The sequence below is a fragment of the Geotrypetes seraphini genome, chromosome 6, assembly GCF_902459505.1.
Source record: "Geotrypetes seraphini chromosome 6, aGeoSer1.1, whole genome shotgun sequence".
Lineage (NCBI taxonomy): Eukaryota > Metazoa > Chordata > Amphibia > Gymnophiona > Dermophiidae > Geotrypetes > Geotrypetes seraphini.
The window spans coordinates 44,202,759-44,228,727 of record NC_047089.1 but is presented as its reverse complement, the minus strand read 5'-3'; the positions used below and the strand labels follow the sequence as shown (position 1 = coordinate 44,228,727).

General features: G+C 41.6%; 1 protein-coding gene across 2 annotated transcripts in view; it reads left to right on the top strand.

Annotated features, from left to right (window-relative positions):
• Positions 1–1,293: 1,293 nt before the first annotated feature.
• SACS (sacsin molecular chaperone) overlaps positions 1,294–25,969 on the top strand; it is a 133,225-nt gene continuing 108,549 nt past the window's right edge. Inside the window, exons 1-2 of one of the 2 annotated variants that reach the window (XM_033948683.1) lie at positions 1,294–1,424; positions 18,333–18,897. In XM_033948683.1, the coding sequence (XP_033804574.1) occupies positions 18,875–18,897 (23 nt within the window). In that variant the 5' untranslated portion in view covers positions 1,294–1,424; positions 18,333–18,874. Of the gene's footprint in view, positions 1,425–16,002; positions 16,064–18,332; positions 18,898–25,969 lie in introns of those variants that run through there. The other variant, XM_033948684.1, reaches the window with a different exon arrangement.

The window sequence follows — 25,969 nt, the reverse complement described above, 5'->3', positions numbered from 1 at the left end:
CAGAAGGGGGCAAGGGGAAAGAATGCTGGTATCAAGCTCTGGAAGGGAGCAAACAATGCTGGGGTCTGGCTGAGGAAGAGAAGGCAAATATTTACTGAATTTTCAACAGGTCTCAGCTAGCTTTAAATGAACACATTCAATTTCTTTTACAAGAAATCTTCTATAGGCAGGGCCTATATCAGCAAGTCTGAATCAGAATCCCCTCTCTCCCCCCCCCCTCCCGGAAAATGTACTATTTCTAGTTTTAATATACATAAACATCTTGGGGTGATGATTGACAAATGCTGCACCATGCAACTGCAAATCAACAAGACAGTCCAGAAATCCTTTGCAATTTACCGTAAATTCTAACTCCTGGTACAGTCCCTAGTCCTGGGACTCTTAGACTACTGCAACATCCTTTACCTGCCATGCCCCATTGTCACGACAGAACAATTACAGAGTGTACAAAACACAGCCCTCAGACTGATCTATTCACCACTGCATACCTAGACACAGACTGGCTCCCAATACAAGCAGGAATATTATTCAAATTTTACTGTCTACTATTCAAAGTCCTGACTGGCGCTGCACCTACCTACCTGAAAGATCGCTTTATGCAGAACAACTCAACCAGACCAAGGAGAACTCAGACACCATTCACTCACCCTCCAATCAAAGGCACACAGTGCAAGATGTACAATGGGCTACTAGCAACACAGGCAGCAAAACTGTTCAACTTACAGATCAGAACTCCAAACTACAAAACCTTCCAAAGAGAAATAAATTAATCAAGACAAACTAGTGCTGTACCTTAATAATCCCTCATCCTGTGAATCTCTAAATAAGTCACAGACCCGTAATTAGTCCCTATAATCTGTTCCTGATCATGTAATTCACCTGGATATGTCCAGACTACCTCTTTTGTAATCCCCCAAGAACTGCAGGGTTAAGGTGGAATAAAAGTCACTAATGTAATGCCCACAGCTAAATAATCATATACTGTATAGTTTTTACAGTTAACACATTTCAGCAGATGCATTTTATGGTTCTGCCTTTAGATGTATAACGTTGAATTGTTTCCAAATTAAATTATCCGTGCTTTATACAAGCATGCTGCTTTGCTCCGCATTGGAAACTAAACAGTTAGTACCCGAGGCTAGCTCGTGTAGTGTCCCTTTAAGACAAAAGCTGTGCAGGGGGAGCTACAGCAACTGCAGTATTTGGGCTTGTATGGATGCCCTGAAGGTGCAGCTCCCAGCCACGCAGCATCCCTCTTTGAATTCTGCTGATTTCACAAAGGATTAAAAGGGAGGGGGAGAGAAAAAAAGGAAAGACCTGCCAGCACACCTGGTGCCTTCAAATCGTATCAGGCAGTGGCTACCTACATTTATTTGAAGATCACTAGAGCAATATCTGGAGTCCCTTTTGCTTGCTCATTCCAAGTAAGTGTTCTATTTTTAATAGGAGATGGGTGAGTGAACTCCCTGCAGCTGTTCATGAGATTACATCAGTCTTGCTAAGATGACAGAATTCATTGTTCTAGCCCTGATTATTTTTCCTTGTTTGATGGCCAAGTGATAATGTAGCTGGAATCATGTTTATTTTTAGCGTCGGAGTTTAGGGGGGTGGGGAGCCTCCAAAGCTGCACATTGCCACCAGAGTTGTTGAAACAAAGCAAACGGAGTGAAAGTTATTGTGGTAGTAAGTAGTGTGAATTTATTGCTGCAGTACTAATATATGAAGTGGCTTTACTGCATGGATCTGCTCCCAGCCCCAAGCACGGAGATTTCATGGTATAGCTGACGCAGCAACTTATACACAGTTATTTATTTATATATTTATTATTATTTATTTATAGTATTTATATACCACTTATAGCCTAAGTGGTTTACAGCTACTCAAGCATTTTCCCCATCTGTCCTGGTGGGCTCACACTCTATAATGTGCCTGGGGCAATGGGGGATTAAGTTACTTGCCTCTGTATGAAATATTTTGAAAAGAACTGTTGTATTATGAATGAGAGGACTCTATTATTATTTTTAGCAAAACCAAATAGGTGTCTTATAGAAGGAATCACAAGCCTTGCTAGTGATAGCTACATGTAATGCTTGTTTTGCTTATATTAAAGCGGCTCACAATGTAGCCTCCAAAAACTGTACATGAAAAACAAGGGAGTGGGACCGCAGAAGACAAATGTGAATAGGGATGGAGGAGTATTAGACTCTGATTGATTTTCAGAGGGTTGTGTTCGTGAGGAGCTAGCTAAAATAAAGGTAGGCAAAGTGATGGGGCCGGATGGTGTTCATCCAAGGGTGCTGAAGGAACTTAGGGAAGTTCTGGTGGCTCCGCTGATTGACCTTTTCAACGAGTCCCTAGAGTTGGGAGTGGTACCGGAGGACTTGCGAAGGGCGGATGTGGTCCCTCTCCACAAAAGTGGAAGTAAGGAAGAAGAAGGGCAAGTCTGACTTCTGTGGTAAGCAAATTAAAGGAAACACTTTTAAAACAGAGAATGGTCAAGTTTCTAGAATCCTGTGGATTACAGGACCGGAGGCAACATGGATTCACTAGAGGTAGGTCTTGTCAGACAAATCTGATCAATTTCTTTGACTGGGTGACCAGAGAATTGGATAGAGGATGTGCGTTAGATGTGGTGTATTTAGATTTTAGCAAAGCTTTTGACAGTGTTCCACATAGACGTCTAATAAATAAACTGAGTGCCCTTGGGATGGGTCCCAAAGTGACGGGCTGGGTCAAGAACTGGTTGAGTGGAAGGCGACAGAGGGTAGTGATCAATGGAGATCGCTCTGAGGAAAGGGATGTTATGAATGGTGTGCCTCAAGGTTCTGGTCTTGGGCCTGTTTTTTTTAACATTTTTATAAACGATATTGCTGAAGGGTTGTCAGGTAAGATTTGCCTCTTTGCAGATGATACGGAAATCTGCACTAGAGTTGACACGCCGGATGGAGTGAATAAGGGCGCAGATTTCGGGCGCAACTTTAAGGGCGCAGATTTCGACCACATGAGAGACTTTGTCCATCAGGAGCTGCAAAACCATGCAGTAACAGACAATCCAGAAACTATGTGGTCAAATCTAATATCCATCCTGAACGAAGCATCTAGCCGCTACATAAATACAGTAAGCAAACGCCGGAGAAACAAAAAACCACAATGGTTCAGCAAGGAAATTTCGGACCTCATAAAAAAGAAAAAAGAAGCATTTATCACTTACAAACATCTTGAGAAAAGAGAGGCAAAAGAAGACTATCTGGTCAGATCTAAGGCTGTCAAAAAGGCAGTCAGGGAAGCCAAACTTCAAACAGAGGAAGATCTGGCACGGAATATTAAAAAAGGGGACAAATCCTTTTTCAGGTACATTAGCGACAGGAAGAGAAACAAAGATGGGATAGTACGCCTTAGGCAATCAGACGGAAACTACACAGAATCTGATTATACCAAGGCAGAACTGCTAAACGAATACTTCTGCTCAGTATTCACCTGTGAAGCGCCAGGAGCTGGTCCACAACTACAGATAAGAGACAGCCAAAATGATCTGTTTCATGATTACGAGTTTACACCCAGTAGTGTCTACCACGAACTTTCAAGACTCAAAGTAGACAAAGCCATGGGACCTGACAATCTACACACCAGGGTACTCAGAGAACTGAGTGAAGTTCTGGCTGAACCACTATCCGTGCTCTTCAATCTTTCCATGCGCACGGGAAAAGTACCCCTAGACTGGAAAACAGCTAATGTAATTCCACTCCACAAAAAGGGCTGCAGAACAGAGGCAGAAAATTACAGACCGGTGAGTCTTACATCCATAGTGTGCAAACTCATGGAAACACTGATCAAGCAGAGACTCGACGAGATTCTAGACAAAGAAAATTTACGAGATCCACACCAACATGGATTTACCAGGGGAAGGTCCTGCCAATCTAATCTGATTGATTTCTTTGACTGGGTGACCAGTCGTCTGGATGCCGGGGAGTCCCTGGATGTGATATATTTGGACTTCAGCAAAGCTTTTGATAGCGTCCCACACCGCAGGCTGATGAACAAACTAAAATCGATGGGATTAGGGGACACATTCACTGCATGGGTAAAGGATTGGTTAGATGGTAGGCTTCAAAGGGTAATGGTAAACGGTACCCCCTCCAAAACATCAGCAGTAACGAGTGGAGTACCTCAGGGCTCCGTCTTAGGGCCGATTCTATTCAATTTATTCATAGGAGATTTGACCCAAGGGCTTAGAGGAAAAATATCACTGTTTGCCGACGACGCCAAACTATGCAACATAGTAGGCAAAGGCAGTGTTCCTGACCTTATGATGCAAGACCTACAGAAATTGGAACAGTGGTCATCAACTTGGCAGCTGGGCTTCAATGCTAAAAAATGTAAAATAATGCACCTAGGCAAAAAAAATCCACACAGAACTTACTCACTAAATGGTGAAACCTTGTCCAGGACCACGGTGGAACGTGATTTAGGAGTGATCATTAGCGATGATATGAAGGCTGCCAATCAGGTGGAGAAGGCTTCGTCCAGGGCAAGACAAATGATGGGCTGCATCCGGAGGGGTTTTGTCAGCAGAAAACCTGAAGTCATAATGCCACTGTACAGATCCATGGTGAGACCCCATCTCGAGTATTGTGTTCAATTCTGGAGACCACACTACCGGAAAGATGTGTTGAGAGTTGAGTCGGTTCAGCGTATGGCTACCAGGATGGTCTTGGGGCTCAGGGATCTCACGTATGAGGAAAGGTTAAAAAAATTGCGGATGTACTCACTGGAGGAGCGAAGAGAGAGGGGGGACATGATTGAGACCTTTAAGTATATCACAGGGCATATAGAAGTGAAAGATGATATCTTCAGTCTTACAGGGCCCTCGGTAACCAGAGGGCACTCGCTGAAAATCAGGGGAGGGAAGTTTCAAGGTGATGCTAGGAAGTATTTCTTCACCGAAAGGGTGGTCGATCATTGGAACGAGCTGCCTCAGCAGGTGATTGAGGCCAGCAGCGTGTTGGATTTCAAGAGGAAATGGGATATTCACGTGGGATCTATAGGGGAGTAAAAGTCAGGGAGTGGGTCATTGGTATGGGCAGACTCGATGGGCTGTGGCCCTTTTCTGCCGTCAATTTCTATGTTTCTATGTTTCTAACATGAAGAAAGATCTGGTGAAGCTTGAAGAATGGTCTGAAATTTGGTAGCCAAAATTTAATGCTAAGAAATGCAAGGTCATGCATTTGGGCTGCAAAAATCCGAAGGAATGGTACAGATTAGGGAGTGAAGAGCTCATGTGCATGACAGAAGAGCGGGACTTGGGTATGATTGTATGAGATGATCTTAAGGTGGCCAAACAGGTTGAAAAGGTGACAGCGAAGCTAGAAGGATGCTAGTAGGATGGCTAGTAGGAAAAAGGAGGTATTGATGCCTCTGTATAAGACTTTGGTGAGACCTAATTTAGAATATTGTGTACATTTCTGGAGGCTGCACCTTCAAAAAGACGATGGCTACTAAAATGGTATGTGGTCTTCATCACAAGGAGTATGGGGACAGACTTAAAGATCGCAATCTGTATACTTTGGAGGAAAGGCAGGAGAGGGGAGATAGATAGATATGTAAAATGTGCATGAGTCGAGTCTCTTTCATTTGAAAGGAAACTCTGGAATGAGAGGGCATAAGATGAAGTTAAGAGGTGATAGGCTCAAGAGTAATTTAAGGAAATACTTTTTTACGGAAAGGGTGGTAGATGCATGGAACAGTCTCCCAGAAGAGGTGGTGGAGACAGAGACTGTGTCTGAATTCAAAAGGGCCTGGGATAGGCACATGGGATCTCTTAGAAAGAGAAAGAGCTAATGGTTACTGCGGATGGGCAGACTAGATGGGCCATTTGGCCTTTATCTGCCTGCATGTTTCTATTTAAGGTCACTGTGTTTGCTTTCTTAATGAGATTTTTTTTTTTAAAAACCCTTTCATTGTAGACGCATTATCTTCTTTTATACTGTAGAGTACAGTTTTCAAATTATTCACCTGTCAGCTCTCTTAAAATGGACTGCTTTGGGAGTAGACAAATAGGATTATTCTGCAATTGCACAAAATATTAACAGTCTAGGGTTAGGTCCATCCTGCTTTTTGGGAGCTTAGGAGTGAATCTCTCAGATTATTTGAGTTCCTCCAAATAGCTACAGTAGTAATTAGCCCCTAATGCAAGCTTACTGCATTGATCCCTGGGTGGGGAGAAGAGACATAAGAGCACTTGTCAGGAGAAAGGGATATGGAGAGGGATGAATGTGTCGGGGAAGGAGGGAGGACTGGATGGGGAGACTGCAGTATTATTTTGATTCATGTTGAATATTAGTTGATCCACTACTGAATATCTCCTGATTAGCCCCTATTCAATGTGAACCAACTAATATTCAATAGCCAAACAGGGAATTCAGTCAGATAATTATCACTTCTGTGTGAATAAATACTTATCAAAACTTTTCAGGACTTCAAAATCTAATAGAATAAACTATACAGATAAATAAATATTCAACTAATATTCAACATGAATCAAAATAATAAGATCATGGGTGCACAAGGAGCCATCATCCTAGAAGGTGAGCTTCAGAAAAAGGGTAAGATTATTCATCTAGATCAGGGGTTCTCAACCCAGACCTCGAGACGCACCCAGTCAGTCAGGTTTTCAGGATACCCACAATGAATATGCATGAGAAATATTTACATACTATGAAGGCAGTGCAAGCAAATTGTCTCCTGCATCTCCTGAAAACCTGACTGACGTGGGTGTCTTCCAAGGAACTGATTGAGAACCCCTGATCTAGAGTGTGAACATCTATTAGTTACTTAAGGTATCAGGAGAACAAGAACAGGAAACTGACCAACAGGGGAGCAACCTAGAATAACCATCTTAGATGACCTGAAATCTACCAGTCAGATTAATAAGAGCATAATTTTCAAAGACATTTCTGGTTTAAAAATTGAGGTTGGGCAGCTTGTGTGATGGATGTGTTAGAGCAGTGTTTCTCAACACGGTCCTGGAATACCTCCTTGCCAATCAGGTTTTCAGGATATCCACAATGAAAATGTATGAAAGAAATCTGCATATAATGGAGGCAGTATATACAAATCAAAGTTTATGCATATTCATTGTGGATATCCTGAAAACCTGACTGGTCAAGGGGTACTCCAGGACCGAGTTGAGAAACACTGTGTTAGAGAACCCTTTATACTCAGTCACAAGTAGTGGCAGTGATCACATGAATCTTGATGCAGGTTTTCATTTGGAGCCCCTCCTCAGCACAAACACATCACACTCTCTCTGCTCAATTAAGTGCTGCCCGATTCAGGGAAAAATTTTCAATTCTATTCGGTTGTTGATTTTTTCATTCAATTCACTTTTCCTGCCCAATTCTGTGTTTATTTTCAAATGGCCAGGTGGGTTTATTTTTGTAGCCTCTTCACCCACTCCACTCCCCTTTGCCCTCTCCAACTCCATGCCAGTGCTGTGGTGTAAACAAAACAAACAAAAAAAGGCTTTTCCTCTCTCTGTTGTTTTAGCTCACACTTGCTGTCTAACAACAGCTCAGGCAGGATACACATTTCAAATCTGACATATTGTAATCACAAAACAGAAAATAAAATTATTTTTTGTACATTTTGCTGTCTAGTAATTTTATTATTCAAATCATGTTGGTTCCAGGCTCTGGTTTCCAAGTTTATTACCTTTTGATGAATCGCTTATACAAACTTTCTAAGTGATGAACAATTTAAAAAGCCACTAGTTAGTGGTTTCACAGATAATTGGGTATAAAAGACAACATACAAATTAAATAAACCGACTAACATTATTGCAGTCAGATTAAAGACAGACATGACTTCTGTTAAACTCACTCGCCAGGGTCTCCTACCCATTTGATGGTTTCTTCTTTATTTGTGCTCACCATCCATCTTCCATCTCTGTACCTTCCCTTCCACTGCCATATCCAACATTTCTGTTTCTTTCCTTTCATTTTTATAACTGTTTATTGATTTTGTAGAAACAGCTTATATAGAGTGCAACAATTAATATAATAACAACAACAACAAAAAAAATCATCAAACAGCACTTATATACTATGCTTAAATCATGAAACAACCCTCCCTTTCAACCCATCCCCTCCTCCCTCCCGTCCTGGATGTGTATGAAGAGTAGTAGAAATAATTCAAATCCGGTAGATATCTGAATATATAATATAACCAAAGCTTTAAAGGTGTTTGACAAATGAATCTAATGGACAAGTCTCTTTAAACTTCTGGAATGCACCCAATTGTTCTGCTAACATTCTTTCAAACTGATGATACATTCAAAGTGTCTCCCACCAAAATGGAAAATTTAAAAGGTCCCAATTTTTCCAGTTCCTTGTAATCAGTTGCAAAGCAACCCCAGACATTATAAGAAGGAGTCTATCCTTATGATCATCCAGTGGACTTTTAGGTATAAGCGAAGTACCGAATAGAATTGTTCCATATGATAGTGGTATAGGAACCCCTAGAATAAAATTTATTTTGCTCCATATGGATCTCCAAAAAGCAAGTATCAGAGGACAGTAAAACAGAAGATGATGTAATGTTCATGCTTTAAGTTGACAATGCCAGCATTTTTTGGAGCGTGTATTATCCAGTTTTTGTAGTCTCACCGAGGTCCAGAATATTCTGTATAGTAAGAAGTATAAAGTTTGTCTCATAGCAGCTGAGGCCATACACCGCACTCTTCGATTCCATAGTCGGGGCCACTGGGTTGCAGAAATGCTTTGTTGTATTTCCAGACTCCAAACATCACGTAGACTAGTTTTGGGATTTTTAGGTAGATATTCATATATTAATTTGTACCATTTAGAAGCCTGATGACCTTGAAAGTCCACTTGAAAACACAAGAAGGGAAAACTTTGTTAGAGTGCGCCATTCAGGAATTCCTTTTTGGATAGCTTGCTTTAATTGCAACCTTTGATAAGCCAAACGGCTGCTGTAATTGGAGCAAGGATACCATTTTATCTTGGAAAATTACATCGTCTAGTGTTTGAATTCCAGCCTGTAATCACTGTTTCCATAAAATTTTTGATTTTCCCACCATAATTTTAGAATTCAGCCATAAGGACTGATATTCTATTTTCTTAGTGGGGATTGGCAATATGAGATCCAGGAATCTCAAAGTTTTCCAAGATTTATGTTTCTTTCCTACTGTCTAACCATCTCTCTCTCTCTCCTTGTCTTATGTCCTGGGTCAAACCTCTCTATTCCCCTCCATGCAGCATCTCTCTCTTCCCACCTTCATTATCATGTGCAACATTTCTTTCTCTTCCCATGCACCATCTCTCTCTGCCCTCCACCTTATGTTCAAATTTCTTCCTCTCTTCCTATGCATGTCTCCCTCCCCTCCACCAGATGCAGGATTTCTCCTTCTCACCCCTTTCTACCACTTTGTTGTATCTCACCCTTCCTTTCCTCCATCCCATGTCCAACAATTCTTCGTCAGTCCTCTCTCCCCAAATGCACAGAGGCTTTCTATCTCTCCTATCCCCCTGTGCATCACCTTTCCCTCCCTCCCATCCCCCTGTGGAGTGATGTTATCAGAGATGCAGTAAAGGGAAGCCCCCAGTGGGGCAGGCCAGTAGCCTATTCACTGCCTGCCTCTGCTGCTGCTGCTTTAGGAGACCCAGACGTATTTCAGGACTCACTGAATTGGTGAGTCTGATTTAAAAAATTAAAAAAAAAAAAAATGAATCGAATCAAATTGATTCACCAAAGTGAATCAGGCAGCACTATCTAATCTAATATTTGTGAGCCGCACAAACCTAAACAGGCTTTAGGCGACTTGTAAGAGAAGAAGGGAAGCTAGGGGAAGGAGGGAGAATGAAAGAAAGTGGGTGGAGGGGAGGAAGAGCCTAGTCAATCTAAGTAAAAGAACATGTGCGAGGGAGATCTTGTAGAAATACTACATTCTCCCCTTCCAGTCCTCTCCCCCTTTCCTTACCCCCATTACCCAACACACAGTTACCCTTCTCTGTGCCTCTGCTTTCTCCTGACAAGAGCTCTTATTTCTCTGCTCCTCACCCAGGGGTCAATTCAGTAAGCTTGCATTAGAGCCATGCACTGACACTTAGAACATGGAAAATTTTAGCTCCTCGATGCAATAAGCAGATAGTATGCAAATTAGCATTGTGTTAAAACATGTGTGTTGTCAGAAAACAGCGTACACTACTGTGGCAATACATAGATATTTGCTGCATTCAAGAGTTAAATGTCTCCTGTCAAGATTTTCCATGCTAATTTGCTATTCCGCAAAGGATGCTCTATGCAGAACAAACTTTACAGAATACTAGCATAGCACGCATTTTGGCCTAGATTATCTAACCAGCGCAGATTTTTTAGGTGCCGATAGGCACCCAAACTCAGTTAAAAATGCCATTCAAATGATGTTTTAAACTGAGTTTCAATGTGCCTACTGGTGCCTAAAAAGTTGGCATCAGAATTGCTTTAGACCACCTAACACCACTATGGGCATGGCTAACGCCAGAAGTGGCATTAGGTGGCCTAAAGTACCTAGGTAGGCATGTTTTACGGCAAAGACAGGCACCGGAAATGTAGGCCCGGAAAACCCTGGCCTACATTTCTAGCATCTACTGTGTCTTTTGTGGAGGTGCAATTCTCTATATGTGACACGCGATTGGCAACCACTTTTTAGGCAGCTGCCGATATCGGAGCCCTATAGAGAATCTGGGTCTTTGTGCCTAACTTGGGGCACAAGCCTTTATGTTTGCCAAAAGATGGTGTACATGCTGGCACCCAACCAATATTCACCTCTTAGTAGTACACCGTTAGTGATTACGCACAAATTTAAGCAGATATATTTTTCATAAAAACCTCGGACCACCACTCCAGGCTCCATGCAGTCACTGCTTGACATGCAGGTTCGTCACAGGTTCTACATATACTTTTCTCTAGCTATCCAACTTCATAATTTCATTTTAATAAATAATTTTTATTTTAAAGTGCAAAGTGCAACAATTAAATCTCAACTCATTTTATCTTGAAGATTACTAGTACTTAAAACTCTACGAGTGCTTAGCTTTTTCATGTGGTCTTAACCATCGGGATACTCAGGCCCGCCGACATGTTTCACTGGAGCTTTTTCAAGGCATTATCCCAACCAATGGCAGGCACATAAATCATATTATTTAATAACATCAGGCCTAAAGTCTGGGAACACCCCTGACTCGCTCATTCCCCTCCCATGGACACCCTCTCTTTAAAGTTGCACTCTATAAAATTTAGATGCACATGTTATAGAACAAGGTGTAGGACAGATCTGCAATAACTCCTAATTATTGCCATGAAGTGTTTGTTAACCCCAATTGTTGCTTGCTAGCATCTAATTAGTTAGTTTATGCCCAGATCTGTGATTCATGCCCAAATGTGTATAACCTATGCAGAATTCAGAATTCAGAAACAACACGTGCGTGCAGGAGGTGATGTATTTAAGCTTATGGATTAGAAGCCAAAGTAAGTCAAAGCAAGAATTAAATGCTAAATGTTCAGTTACCTTTATCTTTCACTTTAATTTATTTGTAACATATTATAGAAAATCTCTTAATTCTCAGATGTATTAGCACAGCCCTAGAGAAGTGACTGAGTCATTAAAACAGCAAAGTCACTTAGGGAGTTCCTTGTAATGCACTGAAAGGCAAATGATCAGCCCTTTCTTCACTTTTACATTTAGAAATCAGCAAATGCATTAATATAGATTATTTAGAAATAAAGCATCCCACTATGGGTTTTTTTTTTGTTATGCTGAACTAATGAAAATTAAGATGTGTGAATACAGATGTTGCAATTCATACTTTCTGCTGCAAAAGCCTGCATGCGTTACTTTCATGAGCACTTGCATTACAGGGAGATGAAGTCAACTTTTTCATTAATGGATGTTTTCTTTCTAGCAGTGTATTCTCTTTCATTCTGACATTGAGAAGGGCATATATACTCATAGCAAGGCTTTAAAGGGATACTGAGAGAGACTTTCTATATGCAGTAAACCCAGTATGTTATTTAATTATAAAATCTGGGATTCCTTGGATCAGGTAGTGCAACAATTTTGGGTGGCATGATATGAAGTTATGAAGATTGACACTAGAGATGCAGTAATGATTAAAATTCTGCATCGTAAATAGATCACATTTGTAATAACCTTTTTTTAGAGGATGAGGCAAGCCTTTGTTTTTTCTTAGTTTATCTCAAATATAGGCTCTGATGCAGTAAGCTGTGCTGTTCTTCAGTACAGTGGTTTACTCCTAATTTTCTCCCCAGTGGAGTAAGGAAAATCAGTGACAAAACCATTGCACCAGAGGGCAGAACAGTGGGTATGCAAGATGCAAAAGAACAAATTGATTCCTGATGTAAACAAATGTGCTAAAATTTAGTGCAATGTTTTTACTCTTCTTCTGGGCCACCCAACATCCTTTGTAGGCCAAGTCTGTTTCCGACCCACCAGCCCCAACTCCGCAATTCCACACAAAAGGTCTCTGGTGGCTCAAGAAAGCCACTGGACCATCTGACCCCACAATAAAGTCCCTGATAACCCAAATGGCCTCCCCAGACCCTTCAACACCAATCTCTAAAGTTTGGGAGACAGAAGCAATGCTAATTTGCTCCTGCCTCCAGCATAGCCATCTTCTAAAAGGGCTGTGAGAGGAGTTTCTGTGTACTAGCAGCCAGCCCGGCTTCTTTCTACACGCGGCATTTGTGATTTGGAAACCAATTCCACAGTACCTGCGTATTATTTAATGACCAGACCCTTGAGAAAGGCTTTGTTAACCGAAACACGGTCCGTGTCGGGTCCGTTAATTTTTAATACGGTTGATGTAGATATTTTTCTTAACATTGACTGAAGAAATAAAGGAAGGTCAAGACCATTGTGTTTCGTCCACAGTTTGTTTTGTTGTTGGATTGCTCCTTTTTCTGTGGAACATTGGGTCTTCCCGTTTTTGCTTCTAACTCCTTCCATTCAGGGTCAGAAACTAAACTGCTGCTGCTTAGTTTCTTTAGTCTCCTCACATGAGTGTTAAGGGAATGGCCAGGGATTCTAAGGGCTCCTTTTACAAAGCTGCGCTAGCGGTTTTATCGCACATACCGGATTAGCACGCGCTATAGTGTGCGCTAGCCGGAAATCTACCGTCCGCTCAAAAGGAGGCGGTAGTGGCTAGCGTGTGCGGCATTTTAGTGCCCTAGCGTGGCTTTGTAAAAGGAGCCCTTAGTCAAAACCCTGGTTTCCTTGCATAAAGGTGCAGTTGCCAGAGATCTGAACCAAAGACAAGAAATTTTTCCCTGGGCTGAAATTTACATAGCTCTGGTTTTCCCTCCTTCCACCCTGTCAGCCAGAATGGAAGAAACAGTCTCTTTTCTGGAAACTGTGGGATAGGGTTGTCCAGAAAAACCTACAGCTGGAAAAACTGTGCAAATTGAAGTTTTTCCATGAATTTGATTGTGCTTGACAAGGAAATCATTTTTTTAAAGCCCATCGTGAGGTCACTCAAAGCCACCCGTCATAAAGTGCAGTTTTTCTTAAAATTTGCTATTAGTTTTGCTTAGTGGAGCAAATTTCTTGGTATCATAGCTATAACTTTGTTTTCACACTGAGCAATGATACATTAATAAAAAGAGATTTTATGCAAAAAAATCTAGCAGTATTTTATTAAATGAACCTTCAATATCTGTACTTTATTTTGGAAAATAACAGAAATGTAACAATGATTATGTGAGAGAGTGCATAAGTGCATTAAATAAATGTGCTGGTAGGCCAGTGTGCATTGCCTTGAAAGCAAAGATGAGGGTTTTATATCTGACTCTATAGGCTATTGGTAATAAATGATCTTCCTTAAAGAGAAGGGAAATTTGATTATTATATTTTAAATGATATAATAGTCTGATGACGGTATTTGAATAAGTTGCATTCTCCTGAGGGCAAGATGATAAATTCTATTATGATGAGAATTACAGTAATCTAGATGGCTGGTAATAAAAGCTTGAAGTGCAATAAGTAAGGCAGCTCTGTCAAGCAAGTAGATGCTGCACTGGCTGGGGGTTATGAAGGGAGGGAAAGAGAGGTGCTGCTGGTGGGTGAGGGAATAGGAAAAGAGAATTGTTGGATATACGTGAAAAGTGAGAGGGAAAGACATGGTGCACATGGGAAAAGGAAGAAAAAAGAAAATTAGGCAGAGAGAGAGAGGCATATATGCATGGGGGAAAGAAGGATGAAAGGTAGAAATGTTGGATATGGTGGTGGAGAGGGAACAGAGGGACAGATTGAAGGGGATGCAAGGTGGAGGAATATTGGACATAGTGATGGAGAGCCTGGAATGCGCTCCCGAGAGAAGTGGTGGAGAGTAAAACTGTAACTGAGTTCAAAGAAGCGTGGGATGAACACAGAGGATTTAGAATCAGAAAATAATATTAAATATTGAACTAAGGCCAGTACTGGGCAGACTTGCACAGTCTGTGTCTGTGTATGGCCGTTTGGTGGGGGATGGGCTGGGGAGGGCTTTAGTGGCTGGGAGGGTGTAGATGGGCTGGAGTAGGTTTTAACAGAGATTTCGGCAGTTGGAACCCAAGCACAGTACCGGGTAGAGCTTTGGATTCTTGCCCAGAAATAGCTAAGAAAAAAAATTTAAAATTTAAATTGAATCAGGTTGGGCAGACTGGATGGACCATTCAGGTCTTTATCTGCTGTCATCTACTATGTTACTATGTGGTATTGTAAGGGGTGATAGAAGGAGAAATGAGCATGGGGCTGGTGGGCAGTGGTGAAAAATGCTGCAAATGCTCCAGAGGATGAGAGAGAGAGAAATGTTGGATGTGGCAGTAGAGGGGGTGGGAGATTTGCCTGGATCTCTCAAGACAGAAGGACAGTGTATGTGAGAGAGAGAGAGAGAGAGAGAGAGACATGTTGCCAATAGGGGTGGAGGAGAGAGGAAGAAAAGTTGGACTCATGGAGGGACAGAGAGAGAGAGAGATGTTGGTTGGGGAAGGGAATGAGGTACAGAGATGAAGCAAGCAGGAGGCAAAAATAAATAAATATTGGATGCACAGTCAGAAGGAAGTGCAACCAGAAACTCATGAAATCACCAGACAACAAAGGTAGGAAAAATTATTTTATTTTCAATTTAGTGATCAAAATGTGTCTGTTTTGAGAATTTATATCTGCTGTCCATATTTTGCACTATATTTGTCTATTTTTCTATAGTTGTTACTGAGGTGACATTGCATATTTTAAAGTCATCTGCCTTGACCTCTTTGAAAACCTTTGGGAATGTTAGACTTAGGGGGTACTTGGCTTGAAGAATTTGAGAAACACTGATCTACACATTACATCTTATGAACTCTAGAAGGAAGTTCTCTTCACCACACTGCAAGTAATTATAGTGAGCATTAGCGGTAAATTTGAGTTTTCTGTTCCATTCTGGCAGGAGGGCAGGAAAGATGTGTAGATACAGCAACTTTTATCCTGTGTAGTATGTAGCTTTATTCTTCCTGAGTGTTTCAGTGGCATCGCGCAACACTGTGGCCAACATGATTTTTTTCCTCGCTCTCTTTCTTTTAAGGCAGTTAACTATTTCAGAGAATTAGTACTAAGTACAAAACAACGCCGTTATAACAGAAATTGGATGTCTAGGCAGGGAAAATGAAAACTGATTAAATGAACAGAACTGGATTACAGTGATTAAAAAAATAAATGTATACCAGATTTATAATCCACTTTAGCTGAAACCATCAGGTATGTGCAGCGTGATCGGTAATGCTAACCATTTATCAGCATCTCCCTCTCCCCTCAGCCTTCGCCTTGCTCCACTTGCCCTCCCCCAGTCGTGGTACAACTTCTGCTTTTCAATCAATTTTGGCTTGCATGGCGCTACTGATGACGTACACAAAGTGCGACGCATGCTAAGTTATAGCTAGGGTGGGAACGTGGTGGGGGATGCTCGATCGATAAAGAAAATGCACAGTAGAGACGGTTTGAGTTCAGTCTGGCTCAGTATCATACAGGCAAGTAAGTATACTCTGCGGGCAGTCCTTTTGCCTTGTTTCCCCACAATCCCGTCCTAGTCCAGTAAACAATAGAAAGAGGGAGCGGCGGCATCTGGGCACTGCATTAAATTATAATTTGGCTCGTCCATCGGGTAATTAAGCTTTTGTAATTCTGTTTCCTCCAGGAAACTAAATCCCATCCCTAACCTTGGGATAATTTTGTGTGCAGAATTCTAAAACTAGTACAAGAAAACATCAAAATGACTATAATATTATGACTTCAAAGGGCCACTGCCTGCATAGAGTTACCCAGGTCCAAATGGGAAATGTAAGACTAGTCCTGGCTGGCTGTCAAGCCTATCATGGGACTTGCAGCATAGATTTCAGTGGATAAAATCCAGGACTATACATCCCACACTGTAAATTAGTGTAAATCCCACACTGTAAATCCAGGACTATACATCCCACATTGTAAATTAGTGTAAATTCAAAAGCAGCATTGGCCAAAAAGACTCTCTCCTAGAGAATGACATGGGGACAAATTTGTCCCCATCCCCGTGGGATCTATCTCCACCACTTTCCGTCCCTGCAAGCTCTGTCCTCATCTGCAGAAAACTCCAATACTTGAGGTCATTCAATCTCTTGCCTTCCAGCTTAAAAAATAAAATAAAAATATAGATATACTGTATATATATATATATATATATATATATAGATAGATATATATATAGATAGATAGATAGATAGATAGATAGATAGATAGATATATAGATAGATATCAGTTTCCTATGACCTAGTGGGAGGCAAAGGCGAGGCAGGGTACTGTGGGTGGGGTTTGAGTTTAGGTGGGGCTGGAGTCATGTGTACTCTTTTTTTGACTTAACAAATCCTGTTTACCTTGGGTAAGTCACTTCATCCTCCATTGCATCAGTTGAAATTTAGATTATAATCTCTCTAGGGCAGTATCTCTCAAACTTTTTTTTAGCTCTGGCACACTAAACAGAGCAATTATTTTGCGGCACATTATAATTGAAATTATAAAATTGCAAAATCAACAAAAAATTAAATCAGTTATTTATTTAAAGTTTTTTAAGCTATGTGTGGGTATTTGTAACAATGATGAAACTAAAGTAAATAGAATAAAATTGCTAATCAATGGGTGTGCTGTTTTTGAGTGTAAATTAACTCAAAACATGGTTTGATAGTCGACAAGCAAACACACATTTCATCATACGCCATCTGCAATCATTCTCTTTTTTCGATTTAATTTCTGTCAGAGCTGAAAGTCTAAGGGCTCCTTTTACTAAGCTGCGTTAAGGCGGAATAGCGCACGCTAGACCTTAACGCCAGCATTGAGCTGGTGTTAGTTCTAGCCGCGTAGCGAGCGGTAATTTCCTGCGTGCGCTAAAAAGGCTAGCACACCTTAGTAAAAGGAGCCCTAAGTTTGCAAAGATAAGAAGATCCAAACGTTAACAAAATCTTGATTGCTTTGTTGCTCATGTTAGATTAACTACTGCTTAAAAACTAAAACTAAAATTACTTGCTCTTAGGTTTCAAGGACCAATCACATCAAAGAATGATGCTTGTCTGGGCAATTGTATCTTTATGCACACAGATGCTTATAACACTCTTGCGTACACTTATAACAGACTCTTGCATACACAAAATACATGTCATCTATTCTAGTGTATACTTATGAATGGAATTTTAAAAAATAAAATAAACTTCTGGAATCTCTCGGGACACACCCGGAATCTCTAGGGCACACCACTATGCCGGAGCACATAGTTTGAGAGAGATTGTTCTAGGGACAGGATATACTGTACTTGTATGCAACTCACCTTTAGCTACCAGTGAAAAACAGGATCCAAAGTAAATAAGGTGTATGATATGAATATCGGACAACATATTTTGCCCTAAGTTTTATGAAATGTAAGCCAGATATATGCTGCGTAGACATCTCAGAGGAGATATGTAAACAGAACAGTATGTAATTGTTTCCTGCAGCAAATGTGAACTGTTACTATCCTATATTTGAAAACATGTATTTGTATGTAAAACTGAACATTATATAGGAGTGTGTGCTTATCCTGCATAGCTGGAGATAGTGTGAGAGCTCCCAGCACATTAGATGGTGTTATTATTGTAACGCACACAGTCATTTATAATTAGAAACACAGCTAGATTCAAGCCAGGAACTGCTGTTACGCATTTAGAGGAAATCACTTTCCTGTGCACAGTTTGCTGCTTTCTTTTGTCTCCTTACTCTTTGATTTCTTTTTCTCTGTTAGAAGTGAGGCACTACCAGTGCATTGGGGAAGCAGATGCAAAAAGGACAGCAGAGTAAAGGAACACATCCAGCTTTGCTTTGAAAGCGGAAACAGGGGAACATTAAAATCTTTTTTATTGCCAGCAGAGCAAAGAAGCCAAAGGAAAGAGTGAAAGAACAAAATGTGAGACCGAATCAGAGCTCCTGACTGACTGAATACCATTTTGTTTACTTTTTAGTTTTGCTCAAGCTTTGTTTTTGGAATGCGAAGACAACATACTTTTTTTTGTTCTGGACAGCAATGATAGATAAGCAAAAAAGATGAGGAGCAGTAGAGGGAAATTACGCTGCATGAATCAGGATACAGTTATGTTTTCCATAAACCATGGTGAATAAAGAGTGAGAGTTATTTTTGTAACTAAGTTGGTAGAACTGAACTCTGATGTTGATATACGGATAAGAAAACACAGTGACCAATACTACAAGATGAAATGAAAGTTAAGTTTCTATGACTTCCACGGCTGCCGTATCTTTTTAGTAAGCACAGATCCAGGAAGAAAAAGAATGCATGCAAAAGGCGCTATCAGGTATGGTCTTTTTTTTTTTTCTACTTTTCTGCTCTTTTCTCCTAGATTTTTAATCATGGGTAACTTCTTTCGTATAAGAACACTAGCTTCTTGCAAACAAGGAAAGTGATTGCTACAGCAGTTAGTCATGCTAGTAATTTTCCATCCTGCTTTTTAAAACTAAGAAATTGTGGTTTGGCTTCAGCCTCTAACTTCTCTGTGGGACATTATAACATTCCAGTTAAGCTTTTTGTTGCAATCAGATTGCTGATCAGATGTATAATGGAAACATGGAGAAAGAGACAATGGACTTATTGGCCATTTTCATCACTACCAGTTAATTAAATTCAGATTACATTTTCCCCAAATAAAGATAGTTGAAAACATGGTCACTCCCTTTCTTCCTTCTCCCATAGTGCAATAAAGTTTGCCTTCCTGTTTGTGGCAAAATCTAAATTTGGCCATGGTTTTCTACCCTTGACATAGAACTGAACAGTCTTAGGAGTTTGCCCTTATTTGCCATAGAATAACAATTGTATTTATTTTATCATTTTTCTCATCTAAGTGTATATCCTTCATTCTTCACATTATGATTCACAGCTGTGGTTAAGAAAAAGTATAGTGCTCAAGCATGGAACATTTATTTCATCATACTGGGTTCTGAGAATTAAGCCTATTAGCTGGTCGGTAACATGCTCAAGCAATATGTTAACAGTGCAGGAACTGGAAGGAAGACAGTGAAGGGACCAGTGGTGCTAAAATGCTTTAATTCTTAAAATAAAAGACTCAAAATGAACGTGTTTTGGCCCAATGGAGTCTTGATGCAAATGTTAGAGAAAATGGTTCAACTACTATGGATATTGCCTTGTTGTAGAAAAATACCAAATCTATTGCCCCTTCCCTTGTTTAAAAGCAGACTGAAAACCCACCTTTTTGATATAGCCTTCAATCCATAATCCTACTCCCCACTGCCCACCAACCCAGCCAGCAGATTAACTGTTTCCCTTAACTGAATCCATGACATCCTCTTTGTCTGTCTTGCCTGCTCTTTCAAGCAGGGACTGTCTTCTTTGTGACTCTGTACAGTGCTGCGTACGTCTGGTAGCGCTATAGAAATAATTAATAATACAGTAGTAGCACTAGTAGTGTGAAGAGTTTCAGTCTTTGAGAAGCAGAGCTGAGATTGTGATGTCATAATGCCTGATTCCACCAATGCCTAAGAGCCAGCCTCATCAGTGATGTCACAATAGCTTGATTGTCTTGTACTCCCCTCTGCCCTCCAACCCAGCTAGCTGATTAACCATTCCCCTTAACTGTATCCATGACTGCCTGTTTGTCTTGGCTGTTTAGATTGTAAGCTCTTTCAAGCAGGGACTGTTTTTTTCTTCTTTGTGTCTCTGTGTATGCGTGTGTCTGGTAGTGCTATAGAAATAATATTAGTAGTAGATTATTTGCACTTAGGAGTTATATACACTCTTTCTATATAACTTTCACTTGGGTGCAAATAATAATCGTGGACAACGACTAAGGCATAAATTTGGTGTTTTTCTACAACAAGGCAGTATCCATAGCAGTTGAACTATTTGCACTAACCTTTGCACCAAGACTCTTGATGCAGGCCATTGGGCTGAAACACGTTCATGTTGAGTCTTTTATTTGAAGAATTAAAGCATTGTAGCGCCATTGGTGGCCTTTACGGTCTTCTTTCTATTGTCTTCCCTGAGAAGGTGGTTTCTCCTGTTATGTTGGGCAGTGCAGGAATCATCATAAAGCCCATCATGCTTAGGCCAAGGACATAACATGGAATTGCAAGAGATTTATAAAATATATTCTAATTTAGGTCTCCTTTTGTTTTCTTAATACTGATAGGGAGTTAAGCCAGACTTATGATTTAGGATTGAGCACAGTTTGGCTTGTCTATTTAACTGATATGGAATTTCTCTGACTCATTTGTATTGTTATCATGGATTAATGTTTCTAATTTTAAATATAGGTCAAATAAATATTCTTATGGTTCTGTTCTGCTGATCTGCCTCTGTCACTCTTTCTCTAGGCAAAACAAAAGCCACAAATAGTTGATGCATGGCAATGAATTAGAATTCGGAGTCCAATCAACATTCTTTATGGGATAATTACCGTAAGCATCATGATATGACAGGCAGTGATGAAACATCATAATCTATATATTAAAGCCAGTTGCATTGTGAAGGTCTAGTTATTCACTTCCACCAACCCATGCTGTACATGCACAGCAGAATGCTACATGCTTCCAAACTCTGGAAACCAGTGAAGCTACCTAACCTTTGTATTCCACTGTGTAGCCTGTGGGAAGACTGTCACTCAGGCTAAGGGAAACAGTTGGGCTGCAGTACTGTGCTAATAGCTTGCATGAAATTCAAACCCCAGCAGCCCACATACCATATATACTCGAATATAAGTCTATCAGAGTATAAGATGAGGAGGAAAAAAGGTTGACTTGAATATAAGACCCGTGGGGCGGATGTTAATATTCATGTGCCCTGCCTCCTCCCTCCCCTACCAAACTCTGCACTCAACCCCTCTCACTCCCTGCCAAGCTCTGCACCCAGCCCCCCTCCCTCACTGCCCTGTCAGGCTCTCCCCCCTATCCCCCCTCCCTGCCAGGCTCTGCACCCAGCTCCCCTCTGTCCCCCCTCTCTCCTGATGTCCTGCAGGCCTTCACAGGGCTTGCCGTATGACCTGGTGGGCTGGAACAGGAAGGATCACTTCCATCTCCTGTCCCGGCCAATTCTGTCAATTTTTTTGCCTCCCCCGCGTACCTTTTTGAATCCCTGGTGGTCCAGTGGTGTACCAGGCAGGAGTGAGTTTTCCATGCTCCTACCCCGTGCTCAGCCCCTCTCTGAATAGCTGCCTCGAGTTCTCGTGGCCCAGCGGTGTACCGGGCATGAGTGAGCTATCCTTGCTCCTGCCCGCTGAGCCGCTCGTTGAATGACTTGCAAGAAGTCCGGGAGGGGGGAAGGTGGGCGATGACCCCGAAGATAAGCCAAGATCCCTATTTTGGGCCCTTTTTTTGGCCCAAAAATCTTGGTTTATATTCAAATATATACGGTATGGTGCTGGCATAGAGCAACATGGGTAAGTTAGTGGGGGGAGGAGAGAAGATCACTCCAGTAGCCTAGAAGTTGAAGCTGGTCATGCTCTAGATTCCATCATTTTCTAATGGGCCTTTTGACCAGTGATAAAGTAAGATAGAATAAGTTTCTTGTTGAGCCATAAATAATATGATTCAATTAGAGAATGACAGTGGCGGTTACCCGCGGCTAGCCACATTTAGCCGCGGGTAACCTGCTGAAACGGGGAAGGAAAAATAGCAGTCGCTGCGGGGACGGGGACAAGGCCATTCACTGCCCTGTGGAGCAGTGAATGGTCTTGTCTCCGCAGTGAGGCATCAAGGATCGCGCGGTCCCCACAGCCCTCACCCGCCTGCCCAATCGATCCTAGTGTTTAGCCAGCTCTCTCCCTTCTCCTCACCTTAGTTTGTAGGCTTTCTTTTTTGGCGACCCGCACGCTATCAAAGAGCCGCGCACCCACGGCTGCTCAGTGTTCAATCTTCTGCTCTGACGCAACCGGAAATAGGAAGTTGCAGCAGAGCAGAAGATTGAACACTGAGCAGCCACGCGTGCGCGACTCTTTGGGAAAGCGTGCAGGTCGCCGAAAAAGAAAGCCTGCAAACTAAGGTGAGGAGAAGGGAGAGAGCTGGCTAAACACTAGGATCGATTGGATAGGCGGGTGGGAGCTGCGGGTGTTCCCGGCTCAAACTGGAAGGAGGGAGTGAAAGGGAAAAGGATTCTGGGCCAAGGGGATGAAGACGGAAAGAAAAACCCACAGCAGGAAAGAAAGGGAAGGACAGGCAGGTGAGCCAGATACTAGAAGCAGGGGGGGGGGGGGGAAAGCTAGATGGGGTTGAAAAGAAGAGACACACTGGTATGGAAGAGGAAGATGGGGGAAATCTGGACACAGGAAGGTAACAGAAAGAGGGGAAATTATGTGCATGGGGCATAGGAACAGAGACATAAAGGGGATATGCCATGGGGATGGAATATGGACACGGGGGGGGGGGCAATGGCAGATACATAGGGGAGATATTAGAAATGGGGAAAATAGGAGCACAGAAGCGAGATGGTTTGTGGGGATGGGACAGGGACCGAGCTCGCCGGCTCCAGTGGCTTGCACAAATTACATTGTAACGTGCCACGAAAATAAGAGGGAGGAAGGTAGATAGATGGGCCATTCGAGAGGAGCTGAAGGGTGGTAGAAAAGAACAGATGGTAAAGGAGGGAGGGAAGGGTGGTGGTGGAAAGGAATAGAACAGACATTGAAGGAAGGTGGAGAGGAACAGACCCTGAAGGGAAATGTGGAAGACAGAGTGGGAAGAAGACAGATGCCAGACTATAGGGGAGCGGAGGGAAGAAGATGGGTACTAGACCAATGGGGGGGGGGGGAAGGGAGAGGCACAGTAACAGCAAATGGAAGACGCAGAGAGAAGACACACAGTGGATGGAAGGAATTGAATGAGAAGATGTGGAAAGCAGAAACCAGACAACAAAGGAAGAAAAAAAAAATTCTATTTATTTAATTATTTTTTGCTTTAGGATAAAGTAGTATATTAGTTGTGTTGATAAAAATTTATAAACAAAGCCCTGCCAGCTGAACATCTCTTTCTCTAGTTCAGCAGCAGGAACTTTGATTTATAAGAAAGGAATAAGCTAAATATTACAGTACTAAGGCTTATATGGATGCAGCGGGGAAGGTGACTGGGCGGTGAATGGGATGGCAGTGGCGGTGACGGGGCGGTGAAAGGGATGGCGGTGATGGGGCGGTGAAGGGAACGGCAGTGACGGGGCGGTGCAGAGGATGGTGGGCCGGGGACGGGGCGGTGACGGGGTCAGATTTTTTCCCCGTGTCATTCTCTATATTCAATTTAAAAAAATCCAACCAAACCAAAAAGAATCAAAGTATTCACTAGCCACAGTTATTTAGATTCTGGGCTCCTTTTACAAAGGTGCGTTAGGGCCTTAACGCACGTAATAGCGTGCGCTAACCGCTACCGCCTCCTCTTGAGCAGGTGGTAGTTTTTTAGGTAGCACGCACTATAGCGCATGCTAATCCGGTGCATGCACTAAAAACGCTAGCGCACATTTGTAAAAGGAGCCCTCTGTTTTTCTTTCAGCTCTTTCAAGAAAGGGCTCATAAACCAGTATTTCTCATGGCCAGATATTAGTGTATGATGAATTTTGAATAGTCAGCCAAAAACTTAATTAAAAAAAAAAAATTCAAATAACAATTACAAGTATACCAGTTGAAGAGAAGTATTAATATACACTGTACATTAGAACATAATAACAAAAAAAATTATATAAGAGAATTTTAATGTCCACTGATAAGGAGGTGAAACATCTTTTAAAAATTGTTTGAACTTAAAGGAGAGTTAAAAAAATGAAATAAAAAATAAAGAAATAGCATCACATTAAGGCTGACTTCAAGCACAACTTAATTCAGATTGTAGGTCATAGTAAGTAAGAGGAGCATTTTAGAAAAGATGTCCAACTCAGAATATGGACATCCAAGTCAGTATCGTAAGAAACAGGAGAATCACCTCCACGAGTCAATACTAAACAAACAGTGGAGATGTCCAAGGATAAAGATGTACTGATTTATTTCAAACTCTGCTTTTATTAATTGAATGACTCAACACACACATGTTTCGGCTCAAATTGCCTGCATCAGGAGTCTTTTAATCAATGTGTCATACTTTGCAGAGTGACAGATGGTATTTGAACATCAACAGTGTATCAACACCTCATGTGCTCTCAGCAAAGTATCTCGAATCTTCCAGCTTCACTGTCACTGAAGAGAAAGCTGGCGATTTTGAGCCAATTGGGGCCTTTTGACCTTCCCACTGCATCCTAAGATGCATTGGGATGGGGAAGCCCTGTCTTTTGTAGCACGCGGGCCCTGTAGGCAGGAAGGAGTGAGCTTCCCTCCTGTGTTTGATCTTCCGAAGGTACAGGCAGTTTCTGGGGATGTGAGAGGGGGACCCATGAATGTTGGGGGGATGTGGGGGTGGGCAAAGATGTCAGGCCATATGGGGGGAGGTCCGGGATGTTGGGAGGATGTGGGGGATGTTAGGGGGAGGTCCGCAACTCAGCTGTTCCTGGCAGGGGGGAATCCCCATCAGTTGAGCTGCCAGGAATCCCCGAAATTGGCTCAGCTGATGTGGATTCCTACTGCCGTGATCAGACAAGGTAGTTGATGGGTACATCTACAAAACTTGCTTTTGTACGTTTTTTTGCGTGGATGTTTTTATTTTTGAAAATGGGTTAAAAAGGTAAATGTCCTAAGGACCAAAACTTATACCTAGCTCATTTTCAAAAATAAAAGATAGACTTTTGGCAGCTTTGAAAATGGATATTTTTCCTGCGCTGGGTTTGTGGAAGTCCTGCACAAAACGTCCAAACTCAGACTTAGGCACATCTTTGATTATGCCCCTCCACATGTCTGAAGACATCTGAACAGGCTCCTCAGAAGAAGCAGCAGTAGTTTTATCACTCAAAAACATTGTCAGCTTTGAGGGTTCAGAAAATATATATTTAACACAATTATGCCAAATAACATATTTACAAGGAAATCTGAATAAGAAACAGGCCCCAATCTGAAGGACCCTAGGACATAATATGAATAATTTTTCTTTCATTCCAATGTAACTCTGGAGACATCAGGGAACACCCAAATTTGAAGATTGAAAAATTGTTGATTTCTGTTCCTAAATAACACCTCAGAACCATATCTTTCTGTCTCTCAGGCAAGGACAGCAACCAAAGTAGCAGGAAATATACAGTATGTTCCAAGTTTATTGTCATTGTAGGTGAATTCAAGCTATCTGGAGCCACATCCAGAATTGTGAGATGTAGGAATTAGAATAGAATAAACCCTTTTTAATTTAGGCGGAGAATCTTCTGCCACCCCAAAATTTCAACATGGCAACAGCAGATAGACCAGTTAATCTTGGAAAATTTATAAACCGAGTATACTAAACTGGAGCTGGTTATGGGGG